Genomic DNA, 12603 nt, shown 5'->3' with positions numbered 1-12603 from the left:
GAAGTTCAGTATTATAAGGGACATTGGGTAGACTTGTGGATGGACTATTGGCTAATTATGACAAGCACAAAGGTTCTATTAATCTCATTGGTGATGTAAAATTGCCTTCCATACTAGAGAATACATTAAAGAGAATCCAGCTCAAGCCTGTAATCACTTGCCAATTCTTCAATAAGAGATTGTCCTGGACTCCACTTTGATGTGGTAAAAAAATTATGACTGTATTTCTGCAACTCAGTGTTGGTCATGGGCGAAACATGCTTAGATCAGTAGATCAGTATGTCCATTAAGGAAAAAGGGTCTTGTTTCAAATGTTTTACAAGTTAAAATAGATGTCAATGGTGCCAGTATATATGAATTTGGTATTTTTGGTATTGATATGACAGAATTAATATCATATCATGAAAGAATTGGATGTTCACATTTTTTTGAGAAGTGTATATAAAAACACTCTGAGTTTCGTTGTGCCCAAAGACAGCTGTATTTCAGTCTTAAGATTCCATTCAGTAAGTCATATGTCTTTGTGAAGGTATGAGAGCTACAATCATTTTAATGCTTACATGACTTTGTGGAATGGGACCTTTGATGGTCATAACAAAAATATCATTGTGTGGCAAAGAGCCCTTCTTAACCAGGAATGGAATTTGTGTTTCACTCACTCGCTCATGTTTCTTGTGGTTTCAGGACTCACATATGTTGACCATGTTGGCACCACGCTTTTTGCTCAGAGTCAGATGGAGGCATTCCACAAAGATCTCTTCAGCAACCTCTACGGCAACCCCCACTCTCGCAGTCAGAGTAGCCGCCTCACCACTGATACAATCGATCAAGTCAGATACAGGTATGTGAGTGACAAGATTGACATGCCTGGCAGTTACTCACTATTCTAACAGTTGACTCAGGTATACTGAACCTATGCTCAGCTAGACCTTACCTGTTTGCAACAAGAAGATAGACCTTAATGTGTTTGCTGCTAGTTTGCTAGACCTTACCTGTTTGCAACAAGAATCTAGGCATTACTGTGTTTCCAATAAGATGGTAGACCTTAGCATGTTTGCAGCAAGAATCTAGGCATTACTTTGTTTGCAACAAGATGCTAGTATATATTTCTGGTGACAGCTGTGTCTCAAAGCTGATCTTGTAAATACCACAAACATCTGTCCACTCCAAGAGAGAATAAAGCTTGAGACGCCAAGGTTCAAGGGATGTAGGAAGCCGGAAGATACCTAAGCATCAATGAAGCCAACACATTATTGCTAATTCTCGTCTCAGAAAAGTCACTGAGAACAATGTACATGGATCTATTTGTGTGATTTTTAAAAGATTTTTATTTCAACTTTTCACATGAACTCAGTTTAACATGAGTGTGTGACATAAGTAATATGAACATGAGTCTCAAGCCAAATAATAGAGTGTTGGCAGGTTTGAGATAGTGCTGCATGATTCCGACTCGCTGCTTTATTTGTTTTCTATGGAAGACCTACAGATATACATCATAACAGTATTGGACTTCAATTCTGAAGCAAATGTTCAATCTAAACATTTCCCATCGGTGTCAACTTTGAAGTTACTCATTGTCCATGAACCAGTGTTTTAAAACACTGTTCCTTGATGTAATGTAAAATAGAAATGAAATGAATGTAATAATAATTTCAGTTTGGGATAGTATACCCTCATCATTGCTCCTTCAGATTTGACAGGCACTTTCCTTTACTTTGTAATCGAACATACTTGCCTTACCTCTTTATAAACCCTCAGTGAAACAAGTGACCTTCAGTCACGTACCTGTGATTAGATGTAATTAGTACCTAAGGGCACATTGTTAGCATTTTTTTCTCTCACCTGACCAGGTGAGGAACATCATTAACAAGTTTCTCATGCCACACATACTGCCAACCATCGATGGCTGCTTCATTAGGGTCACTTGTAGACAGATAGTATCTTAATTACTGACATCATCTGGCACAGTGTTATTGATGTCTCAATAGCCGCTAATTACCTTATCTGTTAGGGTCTTAGAATGCAACTTTGATGTAAGATTTTTGGTTGGTTGTTTGATGCCGCACTCAGCAATAGTCCATCTCCATTATGGTAGACAGTAAACAATCGAGTCTGGACCAGAAAATCCAGTGACTAACACCATGAGCATTGATCTTTGCAACTGGGGTATAATGACGTGTCAGCCAACTCAGCGAGCCTCACCACCCCAGTCCCCTAAACCTTACTGTGTTTGTAACAAGATACTCACCCTATGGTGTTAACAGCAACATTCTAGACCTTACAATATTTGCAACAAGATACTAAACCTTACTGTGTTTGCTACAAGATACTCACCCTATGGTGTTAGCAGCAACATTCTAGACCTTACAATATTTGCAACAAGATACTAAACCTTACTGTGTTTGCTACAAGATGCTCGCCCTATGGTGTTAACAACAACATTCTAGACCTTACAATATTTGCAACAAGATACTAAACCTTACTGTGTTTGCTACAAGATGCTCACCCTATGGTGTTAACCGCAACATTCTAGACCTTACAATATTTGCAACAAGATACTAAACCTTACTGTGTTTGCTACAAGATACTCACCCTATGGTGTTAGCAGCAACATTCTAGACCTTACAATATTTGCAACAAGATGCTAAACCTTACTGTGTTTGCTACAAGATGCTCACCCTATGGTGTTAGCAGCAACATTCTAGACCTTACAATATTTGCAACAAGATACTAAACCTTACTGTGTTTGCTACAAGATGCTCGCCCTATGGTGTTAACCGCAACATTCTAGACCTTGCAATATTTGCAACAAGATGCTAAACCTTACTGTGTTTGCTACAAGATGCTCACCCTATGGTGTTAGCAGCAACATTCTAGACCTTACAATATTTGCAACAAGATGCTAAACCTTACTGTGTTTGCTACAAGATGCTCACCCTATGGTGTTAGCAGCAACATTCTAGACCTTACAATATTTGCAACAAGATACTAAACCTTACTGTGTTTGCTACAAGATACTCGCCCTATGGTGTTAGCAGCAACATTCTAGACCTTACAATATTTGCAACAAGATGCTAAACCTTACTGTGTTTGCTACAAGATGCTCACCCTATGGTGTTAGCAGCAACATTCTAGACCTTACAATATTTGCAACAAGATGCTAAACCTTACTGTGTTTGCTACAAGATGCTCACCCTATGGTGTTAGCAGCAACATTCTAGACCTTACAATATTTGCAACAAGATACTAAACCTTACTGTGTTTGCTACAAGATACTCGCCCTATGGTGTTAACAGCAACATTCTAGACCTTACAATATTTGCAACAAGATACTAAACCTTACTGTGTTTGCTACAAGATGCTCACCCTATGGTGTTAACCGCAACATTCTAGACCTTACAATATTTGCAAGAAGATACTAAACCTTACTGTGTTTGCTACAAGATGCTCACCCTATGGTGTTAACCGCAACATTCTAGACCTTACAATATTTGCAAGAAGATACTAAACCTTACTGTGTTTGCTACAAGATGCTCACCCTATGGTGTTAACCGCAACATTCTAGACCTTACAATATTTGCAACAAGATACTAAACCTTACTGTGTTTGCTACAAGATACTCACCCTATGGTGTTAGCAGCAACATTCTAGACCTTACAATATTTGCAACAAGATGCTAAACCTTACTGTGTTTGCTACAAGATGCTCACCCTATGGTGTTAGCAGCAACATTCTAGACCTTACAATATTTGCAACAAGATACTAAACCTTACTGTGTTTGCTACAAGATGCTCACCCTATGGTGTTAACCGCAACATTCTAGACCTTACAATATTTGCAACAAGATACTAAACCTTACTGTGTTTGCTACAAGATACTCACCCTATGGTGTTAACAACAACATTCTAGACCTTACAATATTTGCAACAAGATACTAAACCTTACTGTGTTTGCTACAAGATGCTCACCCTATGGTGTTAACCGCAACATTCTAGACCTTACAATATTTGCAACAAGATACTAAACCTTACTGTGTTTGCTACAAGATACTCACCCTATGGTGTTAGCAGCAACATTCTAGACCTTACAATATTTGCAACAAGATGCTAAACCTTACTGTGTTTGCTACAAGATACTCACCCTATGGTGTTAGCAGCAACATTCTAGACCTTACAATATTTGCAACAAGATACTAAACCTTACTGTGTTTGCTACAAGATGCTCACCCTATGGTGTTAACCGCAACATTCTAGACCTTACAATATTTGCAACAAGATACTAAACCTTACTGTGTTTGCTACAAGATACTCGCCCTATGGTGTTAGCAGCAACATTCTAGACCTTACAATATTTGCAACAAGATACTAAACCTTACTGTGTTTGCTACAAGATGCTCACCCTATGGTGTTTACCGCAACATTCTAGACCTTACAATATTTGCAACAAGATACTAAACCTTACTGTGTTTGTTACAAGATGCTCACCCTATGGTGTTAACCGCAACATTCTAGACCTTACAATATTTGCAACAAGATACTAAACCTTACTGTGTTTGCTACAAGATGCTCACCCTATGGTGTTAACCGCAACATTCTAGACCTTACAATATTTGCAACAAGATACTAAACCTTACTGTGTTTGCTACAAGATACTCACCCTATGGTGTTAGCAGCAACATTCTAGACCTTACAATATTTGCAACAAGATGCTAAACCTTACTGTGTTTGCTACAAGATACTCGCCCTATGGTGTTAACCGCAACATTCTAGACCTTACAATATTTGCAACAAGATACTAAACCTTACTGCGTTTGCTACAAGATGCTCACCCTATGGTGTTAACCGCAACATTCTAGACCTTACAATATTTGCAACAAGATACTAAACCTTACTGTGTTTGCTACAAGATGCTCACCCTATGGTGTTAACCGCAACATTCTAGACCTTACAATATTTGCAACAAGATACTAAACCTTACTGTGTTTGCTACAAGATACTCACCCTATGGTGTTAGCAGCAACATTCTAGACCTTACAATATTTGCAACAAGATACTAAACCTTACTGCGTTTGCTACAACATACTCACCCTATGGTGTTAACCGCAACATTCTAGACCTTACAATATTTGCAACAAGATACTAAACCTTACTGCGTTTGCTACAAGATGCTCACCCTATGGTGTTAACCGCAACATTCTAGACCTTACAATATTTGCAACAAGATACTAAACCTTACTGTGTTTGCTACAAGATGCTCACCCTATGGTGTTAACCGCAACATTCTAGACCTTACAATATTTGCAACAAGATACTAAACCTTACTGCGTTTGCTACAAGATACTCGCCCTATGGTGTTAACCGCAACATTCTAGACCTTACAATATTTGCAACAAGATACTAAACCTTACTGTGTTTGCAACAAGATACTCGCCCTATGGTGTTAACAACAACATTCTAGACCTTACAATATTTGCAACAAGATACTAAACCTTACTGTGTTTGCTACAAGATGCTCACCCAATGGTGTTAGCCGCAACATTCTAGACCTTACAATATTTGCAACAAGATACTAAACCTTACTGTGTTTGCTACAAGATTCGCACCCAATGGTGTTAGCAGCAACATTCTAGACCTTACAATATTTGCAACAAGATACTAAACCTTACTGTGTTTGCTACAAGATTCGCACCCAATGGTGTTAGCAGCAACATTCTAGACCTTACAATATTTGCAACAAGATACTAAACCTTACTGTGTTTGCTACAAGATACTCGCCCTATGGTGTTAGCAGCAACATTCTAGACCTTACAATATTTGCAACAAGATACTAAACCTTACTGTGTTTGCAACAAGATGCTCACCCTATGGTGTTAGCAGCAACATTCTAGACCTTACAATATTTGCAACAAGATACTAAACCTTACTGTGTTTGCTACAAGATGCTCGCCCTATGGTGTTAACAACAACATTCTAGACCTTACAATATTTGCAACAAGATACTAAACCTTACTGTGTTTGCTACAAGATGCTCACCCTATGGTGTTAACCGCAACATTCTAGACCTTACAATATTTGCAACAAGATACTAAACCTTACTGTGTTTGCTACAAGATACTCGCCCTATGGTGTTAGCAGCAACATTCTAGACCTTACAATATTTGCAACAAGATACTAAACCTTACTGCGTTTGCAACAAGATGTTGTTAAGAAGTTGTCTTCCCATGGTATTATGTGCTTCATGAGCTCGTACCATCTTAAAAGTTTGATACGGTCAGGGATTAAACTAACAAAATAGAAAGTTAAATATAGCTGCGAGCAGCGATGAGGGCTTCTTGGATGTTATGCAATACAGCCATTTGCATCTGTGACGTACTTCCAATAGTAGTCATGGCTACAGATAATATAGATACATACTACTGTCAGTAATGGGAAATGTGTCATTCTTGAACTTTGAATTCATATTGGCTTTAAATACAGATGGTACCTGTATTAGGATATCAAATGAACAAACATAATGGTTGTCGCTTTGAATTCTTAGTGGTGTTGAAACAGATGCTATTTGTAAAAGAACATCAAAAGAGAAAAAAAAAAGTTAGTGGTTGTCCATTCAGTAATCAAAAAATGCATACGGTACAACGATCTGTTCAGAATGCCTAAAACATAAAACGTGGTAGCCGAAGCTGAATGTGATTAATAAACATTAAGTAAATCTATCTCAAGCAACATAACAAACATTTGATCTAAGTTCAAAAACATACAGGAAAAATAACCATTGATCTTAATGACATACGTGAACTTGAATTGTTCCTTTGCTTGCGATGAATCTTGTAAATTCACTCTACTAGCACAAACAGAACCAGTCAAGATGGATTCAGTGTGTTCACTTTCGTGGTTCAACTGAAGTAAATTTGACTTAAAATTTTCATGCCGTCATACCAGTATCATCTGAAAGGTCAATACAATAGGACGATAGTACATTACTATAATCCAAATCAAATTGGTTGTGACTTTATGAATTTAAAAACAAATTAACAGCAGCTTTTCCTGCTTCAATGACAACATTTCGCTAGATCATCAGCACGAGATACATCAGGTGCTAGATATAATAAATCACTCAGAGTATTTTAAATGACTAACAAAACCTGAACAGAATGACTATTTAAAGGGGTTCTGATGTGGGTATAACAGGTATAATTGGTGGTGACACTACTCACATTCCTCAACAAAGGTTTCATTTGGCATTTCTTCTATATGGAGTAAGTACTCAACATTAATTAGTAATTAAGGCCTGATGTGGCAAATGTATTACATGTTATATAATATGTGCATGTAAGGGTTTATCAGCTGAGTTACAAAACCAAACATCGATTAAAGGATTAACCGATAACACGCTGATTGATTAATTACATTTATCTTCAACAGTGGATTTGTCAAAAGGCACTGTGTATAGATGTACTAGTCTATGCTGACTACAACCTGTCATAAAGTGCGAGTGTAAAAACAACATCCTCCCTTCAAAGAATTAACCACCACTGCGTTGACTGATTGATTGCTCATTATTGGTTAACTAAATTACTTAGAATGGCGGATATCATACAATTAGTTGCCAAGTGTGCTATCTGGGGTGACCTATGTAAAAGACCTGAAACGATGTGTCACTTTTTTTCGCAAATTAGACTGTTGTAAGACACACGACATAGAGCAGGATTATTTACCAGCTACAGATGAAAGAAATATCGTTCTTTCGTGTGGATATTGATGGATACATTCCTGAACAAGGAAGTAGCCCGACATTGTTGCTATTACATGAGTCTGTTTTAAATTCATTATTTGCATTTTGTTTTAATTTAGTCGTAGCATTCAGCAGAATCTATATGACAGAAAACACATGCAAGATCGCGCATAGGGTGGGTGTGAAATAGGATCCACATTGGCAGTCTATACAATGTTTAAATGTTACAGTAATGTTAGAAATTTACTATAAGTATAAGCAGACGGTGTGTTCTTTTGTTAATTTCAGTGTCAACAAAAAGCCATTTGTGATTAATTACTTCAAATGACACCAGCAAGTCAGCCGATCACACCGGTGCCTGGCGAGACGCTCCCGATTTCTTTACTCACGGCCTGGAATGAATTTCACGTGCATTACATGCTCAATCAGAGATAATGAGGGTGAAAAGGAGAGAGGTGCAAGGAAATGGATTTTTAATTGATCTTGACCTTTAAATCCATTCAAATGCATGTAAAATTATTTATAATATTGAAAGAATACGGAAGGTCGACCGAAAATATAGCATAAGTAATTATGAGTTACATTCATGGTTTCCTCGCGGCATCGGTAAATATCCACACTGTTTTAGGCAAGGAGACTCATCGGAGGCTCCACGCCAAGAACAGAAGCGATTTTGACCGACACACTTCGGCCTTTGCTTGCTGATGAACTTAATTCTATAAATCCACGTATCCACTACAGAACAGACAAAAACCTTTAACTTTTTCGCATTTTCAGTTAGTTGTCAGATAGATTCATAGGCCTATAAAAGGCATTTCAACAAATAACTCTACTTAATTTCAAATGCAGCTCAGATCAAATGTATTTGGTAAGCGCTAGCACTTTTGACATACACAAAGACACGCTATATTTATATCAACAGAACTCATACATATCGCCAACTTTGAACGGAACGACTGAACTGACAGGCAAGTGTGAGTGCTGGTGCATGAGACAGATGTTTCAAGGCGCGGCCATCATTGTCCTCCCGCTTTCCTTCAGATTTTCGTGCTCTTTCCAAGGGTTAAACGTTAAATGCTGCGCCAACTTTTGGCACATTCCGCCGCGTATTCATGGGCCGTCGGTGATAAAAAGAAGTGCCTATTTTCTTAATACGCAGAAACTTGGGGATTTTGATGGCTAGTATTGTTTATGGTGATGTGTACATAGAGGCAAGCACTTTCGATAGATATTTAAAGCGGTCTAAGCAGAAATATTAGAATATTTGCACCGCACTCTTTCCTTTCGTTAGGGGGCACGTCTCAAACGTTGTGTCTTCTTTTTAGCTAATGCAGTGTGTATCACCGTCAAAACAAAGCATTTTAACAATGATGTCTTTGCGTAGGGAGGTGCCTAGAGACAAAGTATGGCAAGTTTGAAAGCGGTAGCTGTTGTAGTTGTAGTGCAGCAGATTTTGGGAGCAAAGTAGTCAGAATTGGGCTGAAAAACAGCAGCAAAAACTTCAATCGCAAATAGCGGCCAAATGGTGCATTTTAGCGACTCGGCGCAACAGATGAAATTGTAGACATTTTGATTGCGCATCTGCTCAAGAAGTTTGGTAGTCATTGCAGCAGTAGTTTTGGAGATTATTGCATTTCAAATTGAAAATTTTGAATTAATTTTGATTTATCTGCCCTTTGCTATTGGACCCACAGCCTAGAGATTTTAATGGGGAATATCTACACCTCGGTGCGCATCTGCCTGATTTTTTTCAAGCGATTCTGTCCACTGGTGCTCTTTGTATCGCTGGCACAAAATACGGCGGAAAAATAAATAATAATAAAAACATCAGTAATTACAATAGGTCTTCTGCCTTATGGCAAGAAGCCCTAATAAAAACATCAGTAATTACAATAGGTCTTTTGCCTTATGGCAAGAAGCCCTAATAAGAAAATCGTTATTTTTGAGTTTTTCGGGGTTTTGATACTTGCATTTGATAGCATGCCAAACAAACAATTTTTTTAGTCAAGGTCACCAAGGTCACGTGTCAAGGTCATTTAACTGGTTAGACACAAGAAAAAGACCTTTTTTTCGCGAGCTAAGACGACATTGTTATGGCATTTAGACTGAAAGGAATTAGTGTTTCTGCTTTGCCCGGACCCGCTGTATCATATGCGCTGGTTAGATTTGCTGACAAACTTGTCCGTTGTCTGTTCGTACGTCTGTCCGTCAAAATACTGTATCTCCATTATCTCGGAAACTATTCAACGTACAGAGTTGAGATTTTGCACACCGCATTCCCTTGACTGTGCGTAACAATGCTGTAAAAATCAAGTCATTCGAATTTCAACTTTCGTTGCTATGGATACCCCGATAAACGAAAAACTTCAATCCAAGATGGCGGCCAAACGGTTAGAGATATCGAATTTTGACCCCCGCCCAAAAATGTTCGCCTTCACATGACCAGGCCACATGCAAAATATGGAAGCGATTGGATCAATAGTAAGGGAGTTATATGCTGTTTTATGCCGTTTTAGACGCATATTAGATTTCTCCAATTTTCAAAGCCACATTGCCGCCAAACGATGCAACTTTTGATATACATGTAAGAACAGGAAATGTTAAGCATCTCATGCTGATGCACTATGCCGATTTTCACGTCATTTTGTGTAAAACTCTAGTAGCTACAGCGTTTCAAATGTAGTGTCATAAGAATCTGAGGAAATCCAATATGGCGGCCAAACAATTCACATTTTGACATGCATCAAAGAACAAAAAATGTTCAACACATCAAGTTACTGCACACTCCAAGATTTTAGCTGCGTAGCTGTAATAGTCATGGTGCTGCGATTTTTTGAAAATACATCTGAGTTGAAAATAAACAACAAATGTAAACATCTCCATATGCGTAACTAAGCAAGATATCGCAACAAACTTTCACTTGCTACATATTTTAGGTAGGTATTCTATATCTGCAAAATTTCAATGTTCTGCTTGCAAAACGTTAAGAGTTATGGATTGCGGAAAATGCGTACTTCACAAAATCTGCAAATTTCCTTTCAACAGCTTCAATCCAATATGGCGGCCGTATCACGTGACTTTTGATATATGACTAAGAACAAAAATTGTTCACCAGCCAAAGGCAACTTCAGAACATGTATTTCAAGTGTTGTATCTGCTACGTGTGGCTTGCAAAAAAATTCACAGAGAAGCCTGTATACGTTTTTGTAGACAAGTTTTGCCCCGAAGTAGCATCCAATATGGCGGCCATCAAATCCACATTGTCGCATTTGACGATGTCGTTGCGTAGGGAGGTGCCTAGAGACAAAGTATGGCAAGTTTGAAAGCGGTAGCTGTTGTAGTTGTAGTGCAGCAGATTTTGGGAGCAAAGTAGTCAGAATTTGGCTGAAAAACAGCAGCAAAAACTTCAATCGCAAATAGCGGCCAAACGGTGCATTTTAGCGACTCGACCCGTCCAGGCAAAATTGTAGACATTTTGATTGCGCATCTGCTCAAGAAGTTTGGTAGTCATTGCAGCAGTAGTTTCGGAGATATTTGCATTTCAAATTGAAAATTTTGAATTAATTTTGATTTATCTGCCCTTTGCTATTGGGCCCACAGCCTAGAGATTTTAATGGGGTATATCTACGCCTCGGTGCGCATCTGCCTGATTTTTTTCAAGCGATTCTGTCCACTGGTGCTCTTTGTAGGGCTGGAACAAAATCCGGCGGAAAAATAAATAATAATAATAATAATAATAAAAACATCAGTAATTACAATAGGTCTTTTGCCTTATGGCAAGAAGCCCTAATTATTTCTGCTGATCTGCGTGGCCCATGATGCAAGTTGAAATACAAAGAATGCAGTATGGAACTCATTTAAAGTTCAAAACATGAAGTTGCATTGTGAAAGCATGACGTGTAACTGAAGTTAACAGATTCAACAGGGCAAGATGCTTAGTTAAGGCAATTACATGAATCATAACCTCAGCGCTGGTAATATATAGTGCAGGTAAAGTTTGCTTTGGTACAACTCCATGTGCTTAAGAGATCGCAGGAACATGGTATTCATCCTTGACTGAAAGTTGGGCGTTGCCTCATAGCTGATTTGCCATTATTCTGCAATCACTGCATGCCTGATCCACATCTAAACAAAAATGTCGAAGAGATTCTTCTGTTTTAATGATAGGTTCCAGGTTCTGACTATGTTTTTGCCTCTTTATAGAACAGGTACGTTTGTTTACTTTTGTTGGAATGTGGGTTAACAACAGAATATGACTATCGTGGGGGATGTAATGAAGTGTTTGTCTTGTCTCCTGGGAGGAAAACAGAATAACAGGTGATAATGCATGTTCTTACACCCCTGTTGGTGTTGTGTTAGTGAGAGAGGGGCATTGACCTACACGTTCATATTGTAAGGGGTCTGGGTTTGCTCATACAGTGTGTATTGTAAATAGAGTGTACTAAGCAATGTCCCTTGTAATACCGATTGTATTAAACAAGTGAATGGGTTGGTATCTTGCGAGCAAAAGTGTCACTTATATACAGCATCATGTGATATCTCCAGTGGGTGAGAAATAGATTTATTTTGGTCATTGGCATTTCATCTGGAGCTAGAGATTTTGGGTGTTGTGGTGGAAGGGAAGGGCCATAGTCGCCCACTCACTCACTCACTCATTTCATCACATCCAGTTCTTTGATTCACTGCATGGGTATAATTTGTAACGTCAGCAGTTATGTTACTGTATAGACCTCACTAACTCTTTCACCAAGTTATTCACTCACTCATGCAGTCCCCCATCCACTCACTCGTTCCCTCACTCACTGTTATTTGTGTTTCAAAGGCAAGTGATTGGGGCAAAGGACACTACACTTATATTGTCATAGACACGGA

General features: G+C 38.5%; 1 protein-coding gene across 1 annotated transcript in view; it reads left to right on the top strand.

Annotated features, from left to right (window-relative positions):
• Nucleotides 1-12603, top strand: part of LOC137298867 (molybdenum cofactor sulfurase-like) — a 77713-nt gene that overhangs the window by 43390 nt on the left and 21720 nt on the right. The window contains exon 2 of the mRNA XM_067831207.1: nucleotides 685-841. Within this exon, the coding sequence (XP_067687308.1) occupies nucleotides 685-841 (157 nt within the window). The remainder of the gene's footprint in view (nucleotides 1-684; nucleotides 842-12603) is intronic.

This window comes from Haliotis asinina, chromosome 10 (assembly GCF_037392515.1).
Source record: "Haliotis asinina isolate JCU_RB_2024 chromosome 10, JCU_Hal_asi_v2, whole genome shotgun sequence".
NCBI lineage: Eukaryota > Metazoa > Mollusca > Gastropoda > Lepetellida > Haliotidae > Haliotis > Haliotis asinina.
The sequence above is the reverse complement of the archived record's forward strand: the minus strand, read 5'-3'. Positions and strand labels throughout refer to the sequence as shown.